The 23,631-nt window shown below is 39.7% G+C and overlaps 1 protein-coding gene across 1 annotated transcript in view; it reads right to left on the bottom strand.

Moving 5' to 3' along the window:
- The window catches only part of EGF (epidermal growth factor), a 127,019-nt gene that overhangs the window by 67,056 nt on the left and 36,332 nt on the right, over positions 1–23,631 (bottom strand). Inside the window, exons 3-7 of the mRNA XM_023734804.1 lie at positions 22,779–22,960; positions 20,698–20,925; positions 19,799–20,001; positions 4,989–5,114; positions 3,141–3,263 (exon numbers count right to left, since the gene is read on the bottom strand). Of these exons, the coding sequence (XP_023590572.1) occupies positions 3,141–3,263; positions 4,989–5,114; positions 19,799–20,001; positions 20,698–20,925; positions 22,779–22,960 (862 nt within the window). The remainder of the gene's footprint in view (positions 1–3,140; positions 3,264–4,988; positions 5,115–19,798; positions 20,002–20,697; positions 20,926–22,778; positions 22,961–23,631) is intronic.

The following is a 23,631-nucleotide window of genomic DNA, read 5'->3' as shown; positions in this document are numbered from 1 at the left end:
ATTAAATAATAAATATTTGATACGCTAAATGATAAATATTTAAATATGTGAAATAGCATTTTAAAAGTTATCAGTTATCAAAATGTCAAAAGATTTAAATGGAACTTGGCCAAATGATTCTCAAGTTCATTTGGAAAACAAATTCCATGTGTGAGAAAAACTAAGCATGTTATATGAGTGTGGTTAGGTGTGGAGAGAGAAATGAGGGGGTCTTAACAAATATCAAAATGTATCATAAAGGCACAATAATTAAAACAGTGAAGAATGGAGGCAAGAATAGGCAGAATGGATAATAAAACAGGATACCTATTGCCGTCGAGTCAATTCTGACTCATAGCGACCCTATAGGACAGAGTAGAACCACCCATAGGGTTTCCAAGGAGTGGCTAGTGGATTTTAACTGTTGACCTTTTGATTAGCAAAGCTCAATTAAAATGACTCAAGTATGCATAGAATGTATGGATTACACCTCAACATAAAGAAAATAAAAGTCCTCACAACTGGACCAATAAACAACATCATGGTAAACAGAAAATTTTGAAGTTGTCAAGGATTTCATTTTACTCAGATCCACAATCAACGCCCATGGAAGCAGCAGTCAAGAAATCAAACGATGTATTGCACTGGGCAAATCTGCTGCAAATGACCTCTTTAAAGTGTTGAAAAGCAAAGATGTCAGTTTGACGACTAAGGTGTGCCTGACCCAAGCAATGATATTTTCAGCGTCCTTGAATGAATGCGAAAGCTAGACAATGAATAAGGAAGATTGAGGAAGAATTGATGCCTTTGAATTATGATGCTGGCAAAGAGTATTGAATATACCATGGACTACCAGACGAACAAACTTCTTAGAAGTACAGCCAGAGTGCTTCTTGGAAGCGAGGTTGACAAGCCTTCATCTCACATACTTTGGACATGTTATCAAGAGGGACCAGTCCCCAGAGAAAGACATCATGTTTGGTAAGGTAGAGGGTCAGCAGAATAGAGAAAGACCTTCAACAAGATGGACTGACACAGTGGCTGCAACAGTGGGCTCAAACATAGCAATGATTGTGAGGATGGCGCAGGACCAGGAAGTGTTTCGTTCTGTTATATGTAGGGTCACTGTGAGTCGGAGCTGACGCAACAGCACCTAACAACAATGAACCCAAGGATTTCTATGTAAAAAAAAAAAAAAGGAGAGAGATTACAAATACATTTTTTTTAATTAAGTAAAAGCCCTGTAATCCTAAATTTGAACTCGAAATATCCATATTAACTCATAATACATCTCCTCTGGTTTAAAAAAAAAAAAATGTATTCTAGCTTTGATTCCAGAAAAGGCCTAGGAACAATCAGTAACTAAATACCAGACTGTGGTCTTTAAATACCTTTTCTCATTAAAAAGGAACCAGCGCTCCTTGAGAAATTGCTGATTCCAGATTTAGTACATGAAGTGTACAAGATGCGACTAGAAAATCTACCCTACCAGATAACAAGGAACCTAACAAAGACTACTGAGGTCAGGAACTAATTTGAAAAGCCTCCCACTGGCCAAAGAGAAGATAATTTGCACATGAGTAAGGATAACAACTACAATGGGTTGAAACACATCAAAAATGTTAAAGATCTATAAGCTCATAATAATAATTTTAAAAAACACTCATTGCTCACTTTTGGAAGGTGTTAAGGAACCAATCCATTATTCTGAATATAAGTAAATAAAGTGGGGGAAAAAAATCCAACATTTCTCCTGCCTTTACTGTAAGAATTGTATCTTGATGCAATCAAACAGTTAATGAGAGAAAGTTCTCTTTGTAAAGATATTCTGGTTAATAATTTAAAAGAAATAATAAAACTAGAACACCACCATTTTGAAACCCTTGATGGAATAATCGATTAACAATACAACAATGGATAATTGTTAATGGCTGATAAAACCATTTGCTGAAAGACTGTTGGGGAATATATAATGGATGAATGAACACACTGAGCAAACCTGGCATGACAGAAAAAGAAACAGCCAGATATTATGTGCCTCCTAATGGACCAACAGAACCCCTGGTGGCGTAGTGGTTAAGTGCTATGGCTGCTAACCGAAATGTCAGCAGTTCAAATCCACCAGGCACTCCTTGGAAACTCGGCGCTCCTTGGAAACTCTATGGGGCAGTTCTACTCTGTCCTATAGGGTCGCTATGAATCGGAATCGCCTCGACGGCAAGAGGTAGTGGTCCTACAGAAACCCTGGTGGTGCAGTGGTTAAGAGCTTGACTGCTAACCAAAAAGTCAGCAGTTCAAATCCACCAGCTGCTTCTTAGAAACCCTATTGAGCAGTTCTACTCTGTCCTGTAGGGTGGCTATGAGTTGAAATCAATCAATGGGTTTGTTTGTTTCAATGGACCTGCAAACACAACTATGAAGTATTCTTGCCAAAAATGTCAAATTTGAATCCGATCAAGTCATTGGATCTTACTACAAGTTTGTAGGACAGAGGACAGAAAAACTTGTTAAATGACATCACAGATGTGCAATCAGCAAAGCGAAGAATGTGAGAAACTGCTGGAAAAAATGGTTCCTTCGAAAATTACAAGGGGAAGAAAAGAAAGAGGGAATCTACAGAATAAAAGATATATCAAGCAAATACGACCTGTGAAACTTGTTTGGACACTTATTTAAACAAATCAACTATTTAAAAACAACTTTTTAAGATAATAGGAAAACTTTTAAAACTGACTGGATATTGGATGTTATTAAGGAATTATTACTCATAGTATTTAGGTGTGATAATGTTACTATGGTTAAGTCTGAGAACTGCCTATTAGTTGATAGGAAGGAATTATCGTTAATTTTTTAGAGATAATAATGTATCATGATTATGTTTTTAAAATGTTTATCTTTTAGAGATATACAACGAATTATGTATGGATGAAGAAAGAGAAAGAAATATATACATGCTTCTTTCCCAACCCTGGAGTTTTAATTTAATAGGTCCGGCATAGAGTCTAGTCATCTGTATTTTGAAAAGTAAAACAAAATAAAACTCCAAAGTGATCCTGATGCACACTGCTGACGGGGGACCTCCAATCCAGATCGTATCGACTGAGAAACATCACTGAAAATGCAGGAAAAGGATACTATAAACACTTGTTGCTGTGACTTACGGTGGCATCGTTTCCCATCAGGAAGCAAAATAAATCCTACAGGGCATGTGCAGTAATAGGATCCAGGGGTGTTCTCACAACCAAGAGCACAGCCATGATTCCAAAGGGCACATTCATTGACATCTACACAATGATGAAAACAAAATGTAGTCATATGATTATTTCTGAAAACAAATTGTGATATCACTAATAAACCCCCCAAAACCAAAGCCATTGGTGTCTGGTCGATCCTGACTCATAGAGACCCTATAGGACAGGGTAAAACTGCCCCATAGAGTTTCCAAGGCTGCTGTCTTTATGGAAGCAGACTGCCACATCTTTCTTCTGTGGAGCAGCTGGTAGCTTCAAACGGCCCACCTTTCAGTTAGCAGCCAAGCACTTTTAACCGCTGTGCCACCAGGGCTCCTGATATCACTTCTAGTCAGCACAAAGGGGATCTCACACCTGTATATGCTGTAACTAACCACTGAAAGACTTTTTGCTACTCCAGCAAAGACTGAAAGAAGTCAGCTCACTTATCATGAAAGCAATTTTTATTGTCACAGTTTTTACTTTCAAATACAGATTTACATTCTAGAATTACCCTCGGAAAGAAGTAGTACCATCTCTTCGAAAATAGATAGCATGCCATTTAAAGCCGGGACATTCCTGCTCTGCTGTTCACCCTTCACAACACTGACTGGAGCTTTTTGCCGGAACGGGCACACTTCCCTCAGCACCTGTACTCTGCCCTAATTAAGCTCCAGGCTTCCAGCTGTGTTTCTACGCTAAGGCTTTTGCCCACCAGTCCCCATATAAGCTATGATTGTTGTTGGTTGCTATCAAGTTGATTCCAACTCAAGGCAGCCCCCGTGTGTCCGAGGAGAACTGCTCCATAGGGTTTTCAAGGCTGTGACCTTTTGGAAGCAGATCGCCAGACTTGTGTTCTGAGGCACCGCTGAGTGGGCTCAAACCGCCAACCTTTCAGTTAGTAGCCGAGCACCGTGCCATTTGCGCCACCCAGGGACCTACCCATAAAAGTAGGAGACCATAACTAATTCACAGAAGTCCCTGGGTGGCACAAATGGTTAAGGAGCTCAGCTGCTAACCAACACGTTGGAGGTTCCAGTCCACCCAGAGACACCGTGAAGGAAGGCTTGGAGATCAGCTTCTGAAAAATCAGCCTCGAAAACTCTATGGAGCACAGTTCTACTCTGACACACATGGCGTCAATATAAGTCAGAAATGTCTCGACAGCAACTGAATGACTAACAAGGCAGATATTAGATTTACCTGAGGTTTCATCCCAACTAATTCCACTGAATGCGTGCTGCAGCCGCTGGATTATTTACATAACTAAACCACTGAACCTCCCAGGAAAGAGGACACAGTGCTTCTCACAGGTTCATCAAAGTAGGCCTGGAATGTCAATACAGGAGAAGCCCTAAAAAGCCAACCCTGGTTCACAGTTTCTCAAGATTCCTCACAGACTTTGAGGGGATGGGAGGTGGGGGGTCACATATTCTTTGAGAATCTAGCTACGGAGCCACGTCCCTAAAAAAAACTTGCATATACTGAAATTTGCACAAAGGGAAACCATGGAGGTCCATGTAGCCCATCCATAATATTCCTGCTTTATATCAACCCCTGAGCAGCCTCTGAGAGTGTCTGAACTAGGAACACAAGCTATAAAGAAGACCTGAAAGATTATAAAGGTTTTAAAAACAGAAGAAAAAACTAAAATTGTTTTTCAGAAAAGGAAGAGTGGAACTTGACATTGGTATCACATTAAGGCTCTGATGACCCCGCAGAAGACAATCCACTGCTCCGGTGGGCTTCCCTTGTACATTACAATGATCTGCGCATTACCTTCACAGTACTTCCGGTCTTGGCTTAACGTATATCCCTCCGCACATGTGCACACGTGGTACTTGGGCTCTTGCCTACACACGCTGTCTCTGCACATTCCTTTCTTCGATTTGCAAAGTTTCTGACCTAAAAGAGAAGATGGTTTATTTGGAGTGGAGATGTGTTTTGACAGGGGACAATGCTTGATCCCTTCATGATTCTTAAGAAGGCTAATCTCCCTGTGATATCAGTAGGGGTGCAGTCTTTCATGGTGGTGGCACCCCTCTAGAGTCAGACAGCGTTAGTCTCGATTCTCTAGCCCTCCAAAGCCCGTTCGTTTCTCTAATTGTATTGCTCCAACAATAGCACTCAGAATACTGCCATCCGAAGTGGCAGGAGAGATCATTCCTTAGGTACCAAACACTAAGCACAATTCATTAGCTTTTTCATTCTGATTTACTTTTTTTTTTTATTGTAGTAAAATATATATAACAAAACATGCCATTTTAATCTTTTTAAGTGTACAATTCAGTGACATTAATTTCATCCGCCGCGTTGTACAACCATCATCAATCTTGATTACCGAATGTTATTCATCTCCCCAAAGAAAAACTTAGCATATCTTATGCAATAACTTCCCATTTCTCCTCCCTTTCTGATTTACATTTATCAAAAAAAATTGAGCAAAAATTCCAAAATTAAATACTTGTTTAAGACATCAAAAAGCCTCTAACCTAAGAACATCTTTTCTTAAGTATAATATATATAGGTCATATCTATGTAATATTTTGCTATTTTTAGGATCATTATTTAAAGAACAACATCTTTCAGACTTAATATATACCATTGCCGTATGTCTTAACCCCAAGTTTCTGAGTTTATTGCTGCCAGCATTCCATGTTTTATCAAATATCCCAGGATAAATAGTAAAATCTGCTCCGTGAAATGGGCGCTTATGTTAAATTAGGCAAATACATTGAACAATAAATGGCCAACCCTGTGTCTTTGATTTACAAAGCCAGAGTCAAAAGCTAAACTGGTAACATACATATCCCATTTTAAAAAGTTAACAAGATTTTTGTCCCCTTTGCTGCTTTAATATCTTTCTTATTTTTGCCAATTTTAACAATGGCAGGACCTTTGTAAAGAAAGTGCTATAGGAAATACAAGGAGACCCTGGGTGGCGCATGTGGCTAAGCACTCGACTACTAACAGAAAGGTTGGAGATTCAAACCCACCCAGAGGCGCCTCGGAAGACAGGCCTGGAGATCTGCTTCCAAAAGGTCACAGCCTCGAAAACCCTGTAGAGCAATTCTACTCTGCACACGTAGGGTCTCCATGAGTCGGAACTGACTCGCTGGCAACTGACCACAACATGGGGAATACAGAGGTAAGTGTGAGTCTGACGTCGAACGCAGACAGACATGGAGGTGAGCGCTCTGGTAAAGGTAAAGGCCAGGGAGGTAGATTGGGGTCAGGAACCCTGAAGGCAAGGGCAGGAGTGAGATCATCTAGAGCCCGTGTATAATGAGGAGAAACAAGAACCTGAGAGAAGGACTGCTGAAAAACCAGCATTGCTGCTATGGGCAAAGGAAACAAACAAGAGCTTGAGAAAAGGTCAGAGGGGCTGAGACTATTCTCCACGTAGGCTGTTCCTCTGATCCCTGTTTATCTGCTTATAAAATGTCTCCTCACGCTGACTCCGCCCATTTCCTTCTATTTCAAGTCATTAACTTGTCTTGACCAATAAGAGGAAGATACGTGTAGAAACACATTCTTGCCTCCCTTGAAAATGTCCCTGTGTGTGCATCAGGATTACCCGGGGCTTCACCAGAGTCATCCTCTCTCTAGAAGTAAATTAAGAAAAAGGCTTAAGAATCTGCATTTTTAACAGAATCCAGGGTGATTCTGATGCCGGGAGTCTTCACAACACACTCTGAGAAACATCAGCCTTCATCTTACTTACAAATATCTCTTTTTAACTAGTCTGTATTAATTCCTTAGTTATTTTTATTTTTTTCTTTAGATCTCTTGACAAAACTAAATGCTAAATCAATATTGTCATTTATCCAATACTGTTGCAAAATTACCTATGAAATCAGTTAAGATTTAAGATTTTGAATATTTATTTTAAAACTTTTTTTTGTTTTTTTGTTTTTTTTGTCTATGATTTTTATGCCAATTATGCATTTACAAGTTAAGTGCTTAGCTGCTAACAGAAAGGTTGGCAGTTTGAACCCACCAACTGATCCACTGGAGAACGATGTGGCAGTCTGCTCCTATAAAGGTGACAGCTAGAAAACCCTATGGGGCAGTTCTACTCTGTCATATAGGGTCTTGTGAGTCAAAAACAACTCAGGCACCTAACAACAACAACGCATTTACAGTTAAATTGTTTTTCACGTTTCTACATACTTCAGGAGCCCTGGTGGACAATGGTTAAGCACTCAGCTGCTAAACAATAGGTTGGCAGTTCAAACCTACCCAGTAGCTCTGTTGGAGAAAAGACCTGGCGATCTGCTTTGGTAAAGATTACAGCTCTATGGAGCAGTTCTACTCTGTCCTATAGGGTCACTATGTGTCCGAATCTACTTAATAGCACCTAACGACAGCAACAAACTTTACTTAATTATCAACATTTTAATTGAGCAATATTAAAAATAAAATACATCAAACAAAATAAAATAAAATGAGCTAAATTTAAAAAGTGGATAACTAAAATTGTTGTTGTCTTTGTTAGATGCCATCGAGTCAGTTCCGACTCATAGCAACCCCATGTACAACAGAATGAAACACTGCCTGGTCCTGTGCCAGCTTCACAATCGCTGCTATGCTTGAGCCCGTCGTTGCAGCCACTGTGTTAATCCATCTCATTGAGGGTCTTCCTCTTTTTTGCTGACTTCTTCTTTACCAAGCATAATGTCCTTTTCCAGGGACTGATTCCTCCTGATAACATGTCCAAAGTTTGTAGACGTAGTCTCGTCATCCTTGCCTCTACGGAGCATTATGTTTGTACTTCCTCTAAGACAGATTTGTTCGTTCTTTTAGCAGTGCATGGTACATTCAATATTCTTTGCCAACACCACAATTCAAAGGCATCAATTCTTCTGTGGTCTTCCTTATTCATTCTCCAGCTTTCGCATGCATATGAGGCGATTGAAAACATCACGGCTTGGGTCAGGTGCACCTTAGTCATCAAGGTGACATCTTCGCTTTTCAACACTTTAAAAAGGTTTTTTGCAGCATATTTTCCCAATGCAATGCGTCTTTTGATTTCTTGACTGCTGCTTCCATGGGTGTTGATTGTGGATCCAAGTAAAATGAAATCCTTGATGACTTCAGTCTTTTCTTCATTTATATGATGTTGCTTATTGGACCAGTTGTGAGGATTCTTATTTTCTTTATGTAGAGATGTAATCCATACTGAAGGCTGTGGTCTTGGATCTTCATCAGTAAGTGCTTCAAGTCCTCTTCACTTTCAGCAAGCAAGGTTGTGTCATCAGTGTAAGGCAGGTTGTTAATGAGACCTCCTCCAATCTTGATGCCCCGTTCTTCTTTATAGAGTCCAGCTTCTCGGACTATTTGCTCAGCATAAAGATTGAATAGGTATGGTGAAAGGATACAACCCTGATGCACACTTTTCCAGACTAAGCCACGCAGCATCCCCATGTTCTGTTCGAACAACTGCCTCTTGATCTATGTACAGGTTCCTCATGAGCACAATGAAGTGTTCTGGAATTCCCATTCTTCGCAATGTTATCCATAATTTGTTATGATTCACACAATCGAACGCCTTTGCATAGTCAATAAAACACAGGTAAACATCTTTCTGGTATTCTCTGTTTTCAGCCAGGATCCATCTGACATTAGCAATGATATCCCTGGTTCCACGTCCTCTTCTGAATCCAGCTTGAATTTCTGGCAGTTCCCTGTTGATGTGCTGCTGCAGCCGCTTTTGAATGATCTTCAGTAAAATTTTACTTGCATGTGATGTTAATGATATTGTTCGATAATTTCTGCATTCAGTTGGATCACCTTTCTTGGGAACAGGCATAAATATAGATCTCTTCCAGTCAGTTGGCCAGGTAGTTGTCTTCCAAATTTCTTGGCATAGACAAGTGAGCACTTCCAGCGCTTCATCCATTTGTTGAAACATCTCCATTGATATTCCATCAATTCCTGGAGCCTTGTTTTTGCCAATGCCTTCAGTGCAGTTGGACTTCTTCCTTCAGTACCATCAGTTCCTGATCATATGCTACCTCTGAAATGTTTGAACATTGATCAATTCTTTTTGGTATAGTGACTCTGTGTATTCCTTCCATTTTCTTTTGATTGTAAGTAAAGTATTATAATGACATGTGCAAAGAGCTAGAGATAGAAAACCAAAAGGAAAGAACACGCTCAGCATTTCTCGAGCTGAAAGAACTGAAGAAAAAATTCAAGCTTCAAGTTGCAATTGTGAAGGATTCTATGGGGAAAATATTAAACGACCCACGAAGCATCAAAAGAAGATGGAAGGAATACACAGAGTCACTATACCAGAAAGAATTGGTTGACGTTCAGCCATTCCAGGAGGTAGAAGTAAAATTAGAAACTTGTAGGGCGGCTTCTGTCCAGAGGTGAGATGGAAAGGCAGCGAGAGTTAGGAGCTGGTTGAATGTTCATGGGGAATCAGGGGCGGAGGTGAGGAGTGTGCTGTCCCAGAATGGGGTGAGCGGTTGGGGTCTCTTAACAATGTATGTTAAAAAAAAAAAAGTCTGTACGGGAGACTAACTTGAAATGTAAACTTCATTTAATTACACCAATTAAAAAAACATATAAAATTAGAAACTTGTAAATGTCTTGGACACAAAATGCACCCACTTCAAATTTCTTTTAACAAAAGCATGTTTTTTTTTAACTGTAATTTTTATAAATTCTATGAGTCAACAACAACAGCAAAAAATCCAGGACAGTCTGATTAGACATTTTAGCAGCACTAAAAAGCTACCGCTTTCTTGAGGTAAAAAATGGAGGGGTTATGCTTTCTATAGATACCCCTTAGAAAACTCTTTCCAAACCCAGTAGGATAGACAACTGCTGGGTTAAGAATCAGAAACACCAAGTTCTGTCTTGGTTCTGCCTTTTATAGCAATTCACTTTATCTTTTTGGCTTCAGTTTCTTCATTTGTGAAATTGGAGAGTTGGAGTAGTTAATCCCCGAGGTCCCTTACCTTTTTTTTTTTTTAAGTTCTACGTTTCCAAACTGAATTAAGTGGTAAGTACCTGAAATCTTAATTGCTTATATTATGTTAATGGAGATGCAAACTGACTAATGAAGACAACAATTCGTGTCTGGAGTCCACAAAATGCTCTGCTCTTCTCCCAGCTCTAATATATATATATTTTTCCATACGTTTCTACCACTGGGCTGGTTCAGATCCTCCTAGCCTCTCACCTGGACTTAGGTTTGTTCTTATCATCATTATCATCAGGGTCCTCATCGTCATCATGATTATGGATATGCATCTTCTTTCCATTAATTGATAAGCTTCTGAGGATAAGGCATGTACCTTATGCACATTTGGAGTCCCACTAGGACCTAGCATAGTGTCTATCACAATGCAAGCGTGCAACAAATGACTCGGGCACCTAACGACAACAATGCATTTACAGTTAAACATTGTTTTTCTGGAGACTACCTGCAGAGAAGAACTGTGACCATATCACCAGCAGTCTAACTCCCCTGCTTGGTTTTTCCTTGAGTTTCTAGTTAGCCTTAGAATTTGAATACAAACTGTCAGACGATGCTAGCCTAGTATACTGCCCATGCCACTGATGGTTTTGATAATGATAATTACTAACAGCAATAAGTTACTCCTCAGTGAGGAACATAGACAGGAGGGTAATCACGATTCCCCTCTGGATGGTTGTGCTCATGATGTGACCTGAATTCAGACAGTAAACAGTTTAAGAGGTCATTTTAGGAAGTGGCAACACGCAGAAGATTGGGAGTTATATTTTTGTTTAATCTCCCTAATCTGATGTTCTTTAGCTTCAAAACAGGCTGAAGTGGAGCTCAGGACGCTGCTGCTGACCTCAGATAACACCCCTCCTCTGAAAACACCAGTGAGGCTTAGTTACCTCTGAGATCAAATTAAATCCCCTAATCACGGAGTTAAATGTTCACGACCTACTGCACCCTCAATAGCTGGCTGGCTCTCCCAGACAGATACTCCTGGCTTTTCTACAGGCAAGTAAGTCTATAGGTTCCACCTTGGCCCAACTCTGAAACAATGCCCATGGCGTCCCCTGTCCTGCTTCTCTCCACTGATCACATCTTCTTTCTACCTCAAATTCAGTGTAAGACCCAGCTCATCAACAAAGTCTTTTTGGTCCCTTCCATTGGAATCCATTCACTTTAATCATTCTTGTAACTAAACAGCACCCCTAATATTTAGCACACAGCAATAACAATTTTTGAATAGCACCTTACAAAGTATTTCCATTATCGTATTTGATTTTCTCAAGAAGTCACTGAGGTATGCAGAACAACTATTATCTTTGCATTTTGCAAATTAGGAAATAATGCCTTGGCAAGGATCAAATAGGTAGTCAGTGGTAGGACTGGGACTCTAGCCTAAGTTTTCCAATTGCATCCCTTGCCCCTTTACACACACACGTATATATAAATATACATAAATAAATACATGTTTATATGCATAAACACATATAAATCCACAGCAAAATTTTCCCAAGCTGCATAATAAAGCAGTGCCTTTTTCTCTATTAACAGAAATACAAGGAAGAAAATACAAGAATCCCTTGTATTGGAAGCCTTAATTACAGTTTTAAAAAATCACCTAGCAGAATTCAGCTACTTTGTATCCTTATCCATCTAAAGTCCTCTAAGAATCAGAAAGCATACAAAGCAATGGCCTCTGAGCAGTAAAAAAATATTATTTTTACTCTTAAAGAGCTCTTCAGGCCCACCCTCAATCTCTTCTTAGTTTTATATCCATTTCTGACAAGTTTGGCCAACCCATTGCATGAGGATGGAAAATAAAATGTATGTATACCTCCAGCCCCATTATCACCACCCTACCCCCACCCACCAATATCTCAATGGCATTAGTGGCTACATAATACTAGTGTTATTTCTTGCTGAGCCCAGTCGTTGTCTCAACATAGCGTTCAAGGTCACCAATGTCAATTACTGGGAGACAGCAGGTGAGTTGAACCTACCGGCCATCTTTCTCACTCAGACTAGAAGCCTCAAATCACAGCTCCTCCTGGTGGAAGACGTTACAATTTGGGCACCAAAATAATAATAACTTCAATAAATAGAAGCTTGTCAAGTATTTTTAAAATCCATGAGTTCATAAAGATACTTTAAAAAAATTTAAAGCTCATCTTTAGGGGATACCGGGACACCAACCCTTTATTCCGAAAACCAGTTAATTAAGGGGAAAAGATCAAGCATTTAATTTACCTTTCCTATAAAAACTGTATGTCATGGAAATCATATAGCTGACGTGGAAAAGCTCTTCTTTATATAAGAATTCTAGCTAATAAACACATAAGCAATAATAGAATTAAAATATCATTACTTTAAGCCTCTAATGAAAATATGTATCTAAGCAATAACAATCAGTAGCTTCTAAAACCATTATGAAGGGCTGATGGGAAACTTAGTAACAGCTGGACCAGGCTGACAACACCTGAACCTACTAACTAACCTTGAACACCACAAAACAAGTGAGAACCAGACACTGTGTCTTCTGATGTGGTGCAGCAGAAAGTATACAGTCCCACCAGCAGTCCCACCCGTAAACCTGCAGTACCACCTGTAAAGTGTTCTTGCAAACGATGGCAAACCTGAATCTGATCAGGCTTCTAGACTTACACTACCAGTGTATAGGAAATGCAGAGCATAGAGAAACATGTTAAATGACACCATTTCCAGAACGTGGAAAATTCTACAGGACAGGTGATCTGGTTTCCTCAACAAACAAATGGTAAGAAAAAGTCTCAGATACGAAAATAAAGAGAAGCCACAGCCAGACACGTGGAAATCAGCAAGAAAAAAGGTCTGACAGCAAGCAGGAAGACAGAAAAAACAATAAATAGCAAATGCCATTTTAAATGGTAGCCATTCGATGTCAGGGCAAACCTGTATTCTAAACCCAGCTGTTCTAGTTCCCTAGCGCTGCTGCAACAGATATACTACAAGTGGGTGGCTTTAAAGAACAGGGATTTATTTTCTCATAGTTTTGGAGGCTAAAAGTGCATATCAGTGTCTCAGCTGTACCGATTCCTTCTGTGGGCCTCTCTCCTAATTTTTGACGTCTGCAGACAATCCTTGCTGTTGTTTTGCGTTCCTTGGTGTTCCTTGGTGACTGTCTCCCCTCTTGTGTCTCTGTCTATTTTACTTTTTTTTTTTATAACTCAGAGATGATTAAGTTTAGGATCTATCCTAAACCCATAAGATACACTGGTGTGACCTCATTAACGTGACAAAAGAAACCCCCTATTTCCTAACTGGTTCATATTTACAGGTACAAGTGTTAGGATTTCAATACATGTTTGGGGGATCGGGGCGGGGGCACCATTCAATCCATAACATCAGCTTTACTACAAACCAGTCCTATGCTTGGCCTTAATGGCATGCCTCCTTGTAAATGTGACCCTAGTCGTCAAGAAAATGTCCACAACCGTCTATACAAGGTCTCAGGAAGGTACAGTAATCTTAGATATCTAAGACATAGCAATCCATTTTACTAACATTTCTATGAAAAATAAAAAGCTTTGGGTGTTTAAATTGATAATATGAACTTACATTAAAAAAAAGAAAACTCATCTAGCTAGGATGATTCTTTTCTAAAGGCTCCCAGATAACCAAAGTTTTACAGTCATCTATTCCAGACAGATACTCTAGCAAAGGCATAGCCAAAATGAATCCAAAGTCACACCTCAAGTTTTAGCTACACTAATCACTTTGATAAGCAGGTGGAGGCAATTATCCTTCATGAACTCACAGAACTGAAGAAATCCAGCAATACTTTTGTAAATGAAATGAATGCTAAGTATTTTACACAGTGTTGAATAATAGATACTCTTCACTTTCCGAAGAACGTGCTTCTGAAAAATCTCTTATGAACCTAAAACTGGAATCTACATTTGATGAACACAGACCGAAGTAAAAATGTTTTGGCCTTTTATAAAATACTATCTGTGAGCAGTAAACTAGTTGCAAAATCTTCAGAAGTGGAGCTTGAAATATTATCTTTAGCACTGTATACAAAAAAGTTCTCACACTGGCTTGGAGCATCATATAATGGTACAGGTGACAGGACAGCCAGAAAGCACTGCTGCCTAATAAGCTAAATCATGCCAACAAAAATGTAACTTCAATTCTATGTTTTCAGAGAGCCAGGAGAAAAGTGTCTGTGTGTGTGTGTGTGTGTGTGTGTGTGTGTGTGTGTGAGCAAGAAAGAGAGAAAATTTCTGAGTTTCTGAAACTGAAAATATTTAGAAAGAAAGAGAAATATGATTTTGACTCCTGATCTGTGCAAATTGAAGAGTTTAACCAACAGGAGGCCATGGATAGACAATGGTCTGCTGAATTGCAGGTTTCCCCAGAACAAATAAGAAAATCTAAGATATGACATGGTAACAGTGAAAGTATAGTTGAGGAGGCAGCATAGTGTCCATCTGCCTAGGTTCAACTCTCAATTCCACCACAGTATGATCTTGAACAAGCTATTATGACATCTCTAAATCTTAACTTTTTAATCTATAAAATGGTACCGATAATCACACTGAATTAATACGGTCATTGTGAAGATTAAATAAGATTATCTAAGTAAAGCTGCCGTTGAATAATTCTGAACACACTCCATAAATACGGCTGTCTTTATTATTATTCAGGAGTCCCTGGGTGGTGCAAATGGTTAACTCGAGCTCTACTGCTAAACTGAAAGGTTGGAGGTTCAAGTCCACCCAGAGGCGGCTCAGAAGAAAGGTCTGGCAATCTACTTCTGAAAAATCAGCCATTGAAAACCCTATGGAGCACCGTTCTACTCTGACACACATGGGGTTGCCATGAGTTGGAATTGACTGGACGGCAACTGGTTCATTGGTTTATTATTAGTCAGGAAGGTAACATGTATTTACTGTTGTTGGGTACCGTCAAGTTGATTCCAACTCATAGCAAACCCATGCGACAGAGTAGAACTGTCCCATAGTGTTTTCTTGGCTGTAATCTTTATGGAAGTAGATTGCCAGGTCTTTCTTTCTCCCTCAGAGCTGCTTGGAACCACCAACCTTGCAGTTAGGTATTATATAGCTTTAAAACTTGTTCCTTATTGATATTATTTAGGGAAGAGAGTGCCAAAGCGTGCTTTTCATTCTTTGCTTCCAACTATTATTTATTAAACGTCCTTTACGCTCTGGTGTATAATGGAGAGCATAGAGCTAAGGAAGTTTAGGAAGAAAGACAACTGCACAGTTGTTGTTGTATGCCGTCGAGTCAATTCCAACTCATAGTGACCCTATAGGACACAGTAGAACTGCCCCTACAGGTTTCCTACGGTGTAATCTTTCTGGGAGCAAATCGTCAGGTCTTTTCTCCTATGGAGCCACTAGTGGGTTCGAACTGCCAACCTTTCGGTCAGCAGCCGATCACTTAACCATTGCACCACCAGGGCTCCTTGACAATTACAGTAAAGCGTGATAAATGCCATATGGCAGAGGAAATCTCTCGTTCTCTGAGAGCACACAGCTAACCTAGGCTCACAGAGAAACCGAGCAAGTATTCTCGAAGGAAATAAAGTTTGAGGTGTTTCTCAGAGGATGAAGACTTAGCCAGTGCAGAGGAGAGAGAGTGTTCTGGAGCATGCTGAAGGGTCTGGAGGAGAGAGCAAGCATGCCTGCTGGGAGGAAATTCTTTTTTTGTGTGTGTGTGTGTGTGTGCTTTGAGTGGAAGTTTACAGCTCAAGTAAGTTTCTCATACAAAAATTTACACACACATTGTCATGTGACCCTAGTTGCTATCCCTATAATGTAACAGCACACTCCTCCTTTCCACTCCGGATTTCCCGTGTCCATTCAACAGCTCCTATCCCTTCCTGCCTTGTCATCTCGTCTCCCGACAGGAGCTGCCCATTTAGTCTCATGTATCTACTTGAACTAAGAAGCACACACTTCACGAGTATCATTTTATGTCTTATAGTCCAGTCTAATCTTTGTCTGAAGAGTTGGCTTTGGATATGGTTTTAGTTCTGAGTTAACAGAGTCCGGGGGCCATATCTTTTGGGGTTCCTCCAGTCTCAGTCAAACCATTAAGTCTGGTCTTTTTACTAGAATTTGAGTTCTGCACCCCGCTTTTCTCCTGCTCTGTCAGGGACTCTTTGTTGTGTTCCCTGTCAGGGCGGTCACTGGTGGTAGCCAGACACCATCTAGTTCTTCTGGTCTCAGGCTGATGGAGTCTCTGGTTTATGTGGCCCTTTTTGTCTCTTGGGCTAATACTTTCCTTGTGTCTTTGGTGTTCTTCATTCTCCTTTGCTCCAGGTGGGTTGGGACCAATTGATGTGTCTTAGATGGCCACCCACTAGCTTTTAAGACCCCAGACGCCACTCGCCAAAGTGGGATGCAGAACATTTTCTTAATAAACTTTGTTTATGCCAATTGACCCAGATGTCCCCCAAAACCATGGTCCCCAGATCCCCACCCCTGCTACTTTGTCCCTCAAAGTGTTTGGTTGAGTTCAGGAAACTTCTTAGCTTTTGGTTTAGTCCAGTTGCACCGACTTTCCCTTTATTGTGTGTTGTCCTTCCCTTCACCTAAGATAATTCTTGTCTACTATCTAGTTAGTGAATTCCTCTCTCCCTTCCTCCCCACCCTCATAACCATCAAAGAATGTTTTCTTCTGTTTAAACCTCATATTGAGTTCTTATAATAGTGGTCTCCTACAATATTTGTCCTTTTGCGACTGACTAATTTCACTTAGCATGATGCCTTCCAGATTCATCCATGTTATGAGATGTTTCACAGATTCATCATTCTTTATCATTGCATAGTATTCCATTGTGTGAATATACTATAATTAGTTTCTCCATTCATCCGTTAATGGGCACCAGGTTGTTTCCATCTTTTTGCTACTGTGAACAGTGCTGCAGTGAACATGGGTGTGCACATATCTATTCGTGTGACGGCTCTTATTTCTTTAGGATATAGTCCTAGGAGTGGGATTGCTGAATTGTATGGTACTTCTAAGGAAATTCTATCTTTTAGAATGGCTATAGCATAGAACATAATACAGAAAAGGGTAAGAGATGAAACTGAGAAATGAGCAGAGGGCCTTGTAGCCAGGTTGAGGAGATAGGATTTTAATTATTGGCAATGGAAATCTGTCAAAGGATTTTAATCAAGGGATGGCATGATTGGATTTTTATTTTTGAAGGGTTATGCCCCTTGCAATGGAAAATGGAGGCAGTGATACCAATTAGGAGGATATTGGGAATGGAGAACTAAGGGGAGGGGCACCAGTGGTTAGACTATAGGTGGTAGAATTGTGAGACCTTGGTGATCAATAGAGTAAGAGTGAGAAAGAGGGAGGAAAGGAACAACTCCTGGATTTCTGCCTTGGGAGACCTAGTGGGTGATGACTCCTCTCACTGAGGAAGGCACCCAAGGGAGATGAGGTGGACAGAATAGGAAGTGAAAGGTCACTTATTTGCTTTGAGCCTGGAGCACTTTAAAGAAATCCAAGTAGGAATGGCCAGAAGGCTTTTAAATATATGGGTCTTGATAAGGACATTTTCACTGAGCCTGAGCATATACATTTGTTTGTTCCCACTGTAGGACACTGAGCCTGAAGGTGCAAGGCAGCTAGCCAGTCATGGCCCAGAGGAAGGACTAGAGTAACTGCTCTTCAGGAAACTGGTCAGAATCATGAGAAAATAGCCCAATGGAGAAACTGTGGCTGTACTGCTTTGACTTGGGGCTCAGCAATCAGTCGCATCAAGCTCCACTATAGCCTGTCAATCCGAATTGACAAGGCAAGGACTTATTAAAGCCAACAAATCTGCTTCTCTTATTCTAAGCACCATCTTTGGGACCTCATACTACCAAGAAAGCAGCGCCTGGAGTAGAGCATGTCCTTTGGACCTGGGGTTCCTGCTTGGAGAAGCTCCTAGACCAAGGGAAGATTGATGACAAGGACCTTCCTCCAGAGCTGACAGAGAAAGCCTTCCCCTGGAGCTGGTGCCCTGAATTCAGACTTCTAGCCTATGAGACTGTGAGAGAATAAACTTCTGTTTGTTAAAGCTATCCACATGTTCTGATATAAAAGCACTAGATGCTAAGACACCCATCCTGTGCTATCTTCATGATCATTTCTATGTTTGAGCCCATTATTTTAGTCACTGTGTCGATCCCTCTCACAAGAGCCTCCCTCACCTTTGCTGACCGTCCACTTTACCAACAAAGATGTCCTTGTCTAGTGATTGGTATTTCCTGATAATGTGTCCAAAGTAAGCAAGCTGAAATCTCATCATCCTTGCTTCTAAGGAGTATTCTAGTTGTATTTCCTCTAAGACAAGTTTGTTCTTTCTTTGGCACTCTACCATATATATTCAATATTCTTTGCCAACATCACAATTTGAATGTCTCAATTCTTCCGTCTTCTTCATTATTCAGCTTTCGCAGGCGTATGAAGCAATTGAAAAGACCACAGTTTTAATTTCACAAGGTGGTGAAAAGCATGGATTAAGGTTAACTTTAAAGCTGTTATCAAAGTGACGGCTTTGCTTTGTAACACTTTAAACAGGTCTTCTGCAGAAGATCAGCCCAATGCCATATGTCATTTGATTTCTTGACTGCTGCTTCAATGAATGTTGATTGTTGATGCAGGTAGAATGAAATCATTGACAACTTCTTAACCAATAAGATAATGCCCATGAAAATACTTAGAAACTATGAAGTTACATGTAAGTGTAAGAAATGGTAGTAATGATGGTGAAAAGATCTATAACTGTTTTGAATGAGTTTCAAACAAAGAAGACTACCTTTGAAAGTAGAAATTTGGAACTGTGACTAGAGTCAGTCAATCATTCATTCATTCATTTTGCTAGCATTTTTTGTCTGAAACGGCACGATCCCTGCTGGCGTGACGCTTACACTAAAGTGGGAAGGAGGGTTAAAAAGAAAGCAAATAATATGTTATTATACCTCGTGATGAGTTCAGTGAAGGAGTGTACTGAGAGAAAAATAGGAGGTGTTGGGCATACTTTGATTAAATGACCAGATAAGGCCTATCTGAAAATATGACATTAAAACTCAAACCCAAAGAAAATTCCAGGCATAGAGAAAAGTGAATGAAAAAGCCTAAAGGCATGAAGGACTTTGGCATGTTAACTGTAGGGATACTTATGTTAGATCTCAGCAAGGGGGTAGGTGGAAGAACACTAGATCAGGTTGGTCAAATCTTGATAGATATGGTAAAAGAATAAATTTCAATCTAAATGCAGAGAAAAGGATTTTAAGCAAGAAGGTGACCAGATCACATTTATCTTACTGGCTCTGTTTCTATAGAGAACCCAACGGCAAGTGGCTACTACAATAGGCCAAGCAAGAAATACTGGTGTTCGGACCATGGTGGTGGCAGAATAAGAGAGAAGTGAAATACGAGATATGTTTAGGAGGTAAAATGGAAAGAATTTAGCAACAAATTGGGAACTGGGAGGGAGGCAGCGGGGAAAAATCAAAGATAACCCGTAAGTGTCTGACGAGAGCAAGTGTGCAGGTGGGGACCATGTCCCAGTCCCTGTGCAAGGTCAAAGATGACTCACCAGACTCGCCAGCATCGCCCTTTGCCTTGGGCTGTACAAGTGGATGCACTACTTTAATTTCGCCAGGTGGTGCAAAGGATGCATTGAGGTTAATTTTAACCATATCTTTCCCAGTGTGTTTGTTGGCTATCCAAATTGCCTTCTTTTTCAAGGTTGAATAGAAGATACGGTCACCAAAAAGAGATATTGCAAGCAAATTGTGCCTAAAAAATAACAGGGGAAGAAAACACACAAGGGCAGGACATTTGTTCCTTGGCTTATTAAAATTTCACTTCATTTCAATTTGGCTGAATTTTAAATCACCAAGTTTTCAATCATTTTTCGTTTAGAAATGTATATTAAATGTAAAGTTTTATTTATGTAATTATAATCTGAACTAATAGAATATAATGTCTGGCTCCAAATCCACTGTCTCAATTCCTCCGCTGGTCATCACATTAATGGGAAGAAAGTAGAACAGGATAAGGAACAGGATTTCTGGTTTTGTCAATTTCTCACTCGACTAATACCTTTTCATGGCCACGAGCTACAGAGTCAGTTGCTGGCAAGACAGCAAATAAAATCAAAGATAGATGTTTTATAAAATATATAAGGCATAATTACTCTAAAAATTATAACTACTACCAACATATGAAAACTTACTGTATGTCAGATACTCTGCTAATTATTTTTATTTGCATTCTTAATCCTCACAATAACCCCAAGACATAGGAGCTATTATTATGACTACGCTAAAGTCCTAGCAGTGGGACTCATCCAATAAATGGTCACACTCATCCAATAAACGGTAAATTTGGAACTTAAACCACCACACCAGTTAAGTTGACAAAAGTAAAACTAATCTATTACACAAGCTTCAAATGGCAATTGTTTTATTTCACACCCAAAACAAAACTTACTGTGTAAGATGTTTGCTAAGATGGAAAGAACCTCCGTCATAATCACAAGAACCAATATAAGAATCGCCTCCTTCTTTATTGTACTGAATCCAAAAGAGTCGTTTATTAAGCACATCCAATGACATGGCTGTTATTTTCTCTGATGTCTCCAGCAGAATCTTCATGTCCGCACCATTGAGATCAGCTCTGTGAAGGCTACTGCCCACCTCTGAAGACCAAAATATAACCCTGAGGGCAGACACATGACATAGACGCATAATTGAGTGTATAGTCACTTAAATGGCCATCTCTTTCAGCGTTTCAGCCACCCAATTCTGTCTGCATAGGACCACTTTGATATTTTGAATGAAAATTCAGTTCAACAAGTATTTATTCCCCTATTATGATCCTTCATTTAGGAATCAGGAATTGAAGCTAAATGAGACAATCCCTGCCTTCAGAGAGCTTCTCATCTGATGGAATGGGGTAAATCATTAAATACACAAAAACTATAAAAATAAAAGGCACAAAGAGATCAGTGACAAAAGAAAGATAAAATAATCAAAGCCTGGTGGGGAATCAAAGGAGACAATAAGCACACCCAGTTGGGAATCAGGAATGCCTCAAGGGGAGGGTCAAATCTGAGATGCATTTTGAAGGGCATATAGGATTTCCATAGGTAGAGATGGAGGAGATAGACTTTCCAGGGGAGAATAGAGGTTTTAAAAACCGTGCAAAGCCTGTTTGAAAAATATTTGAACAGTTCCTTTGGGATATGGCAAAAAGTAAGAGAGGAAAAGTAGTGCAAGTTAGAACTGAAACTAAGTATGGTGTCCTGTGTGCAGAGCCTTGCATGACTATATGTGAAGTTGGCCAAGTTATTGAGAAGGAGTACGACTTTATCAGAACTGTGTTTTTGAGAATTAATGTAGCGGTAGGGTTTAAGAATAGGCAATCTTGGGTGGCGCAAACGGGTAAGGGCTCAACTACTAACCAAAAGGTTAGCAGTTCAAACCCACTCAAAGGCACCTTGGAAGAAAGACCTATCGATCTGCTTCTGAACGGTCATAGCCTTGAAAACACTATGGAGTAATTCTATATTGTATACATGTGGTCGCCATAAGTCAGAATCAACTCGACAACAATGGGTTTGGTTTGGTTTGGTTTGTTTGTTTATGATGGACTAAAGTGGACAGAGAGAAGACAGAGTAAGTAGTACTGCAAAAGGAAAGGAGCTGTAACACGTGTGAGGAACATGCTTTTTAGTTCAATCAAATATACGAGACCAAATGGGCAATTCCAGCCCAAAAGCCAGATGAGAAAGCAGGAAGGGACAGGAACTGGATGAATGAACACAGGGAACCCGAAGTGGAAAGGGGTAGAGTGGTGTCATGTTGTGGGGATTGCAACCAATGTCACAAAACAATATGTGTATAAATTTTTGAATGAGAAACTAACTTGAGTTGTAAACTTTCACTTAAAGCCCAATAGAATTAAAAAAAAAAAAAAAAAAAAAAAGCCACACCAGGTCTGGAGATAATGTGAGCAAAAATAATTATGTGGAAAAGTTATAAAAAAAACAAAAGGAAATGAGCATTTGATACAGTGGTCACAGAAGACAAGGAGAGGTGGAGAGACAAGAAGTAGAACCATTCCTTGTGATTTCAATTTGTTGTTGTTGAATGCAGTCAAGTAGTTTTCAACTCACAGAACCCTAAAGGACAGAGTAGAACTGTCCCATGGGGTCTCCTAGGCTGTACTTTTTATGGGAGCAAATCACCAGGTCTTTTCTCTTGCCGAGCGCCTGATGGGTTCAAACCACCAACCTTTCAGTTAGCAGCCGAGCACTTAACCATTGCACCACCAGGGCTCCTGATTTCCAGTTAGAGAAAGAAATATGCTATAGCAAAAATCCATGGTAGTTAGAAGTAGCCTGCCTTGGTTCAGATCCAGGCAACTGTTATATTGAAAATAATGTTTGTCTTCTGTAAAAGAGAGCCTTGATTTCAACGAGGTCCCTTTGAGTTCAAATGTTATGATTTTCTATGAATCTTCATCAGATTTTGCAATATATTTCAATGTCTGAAAACAGCAGAATTTACCTTTCTACTGGATCAACTGCTACATTTGCAGGATAATTTAAGCTACTTAAGAGAACCCGGGAATTGTTTCCTTTCATATCTGTTACTGTAATGACTCCTTCTTGTTGGTTTGACCAAATAATTTCTTCATTTATCCAATTTATTGCCATTCCTGAAACACTTTTCTCTATATTGCCCACTCTCTGTAAAATCAAATTTCAAAATTAAATTATTAATATTTCCCCATTCACATCAAAATTGTTTTGTTATGTATAAAAATCCTATTCTCTTAAGTACTTGTCATTTTTATATATTCCCAAAATTATCTAAATGATAAAATAGTCACAGATATGATGCCAATTGTTTTAAGGCAAAAATATGTTAAAACTCCAAAATGAATATTTCCGAGTATAGTATTTATATATCGTAGATCTGAAACTGAAGATTATCCTATATATTGTTGAAATTAGGTGATTGTGATGGTTAAAGCTGTGTGTCAACTTGGCTGGGCCGTGATTCTCAGTGGCTTGGCAGCTATGATATAGTTTGGCAGTTACATAATGATGTAATTTGGCAGTTATGTAGTCATCCTCCATTTTGTGATCTGATGTAAGCAGCCAATCAGTTGAAAAGGGAGTTTCCTTGAGGGTGTGGCCTGCATCTAATATATACACGGATGTTCTAGCAAAGTTCCCTTGCTCTGATTCCTGAATCTGACTCATCAGCATCTGACCTCCAGTTATTGGGACTTGAGCCAGCGGCCTGCCATCTTACCAGCCAATCTTGATTTCGTCAGTCCCTACAGCTACATGAGTCAGGAGAGGCCTTCAGCCTTCAGCCTGACCCGCGGACTTGGAATTTGCCAGTCTACAAC

The sequence above is a fragment of the Trichechus manatus genome, unplaced genomic scaffold (genome assembly GCF_000243295.1).
Source record: "Trichechus manatus latirostris isolate Lorelei unplaced genomic scaffold, TriManLat1.0 scaffold00071, whole genome shotgun sequence".
NCBI classification, from domain to species: Eukaryota; Metazoa; Chordata; class Mammalia; order Sirenia; family Trichechidae; genus Trichechus; species Trichechus manatus.
Note: the sequence above shows the minus strand (reverse complement) of the source record. Positions and strands in the feature narration are given on the sequence as shown.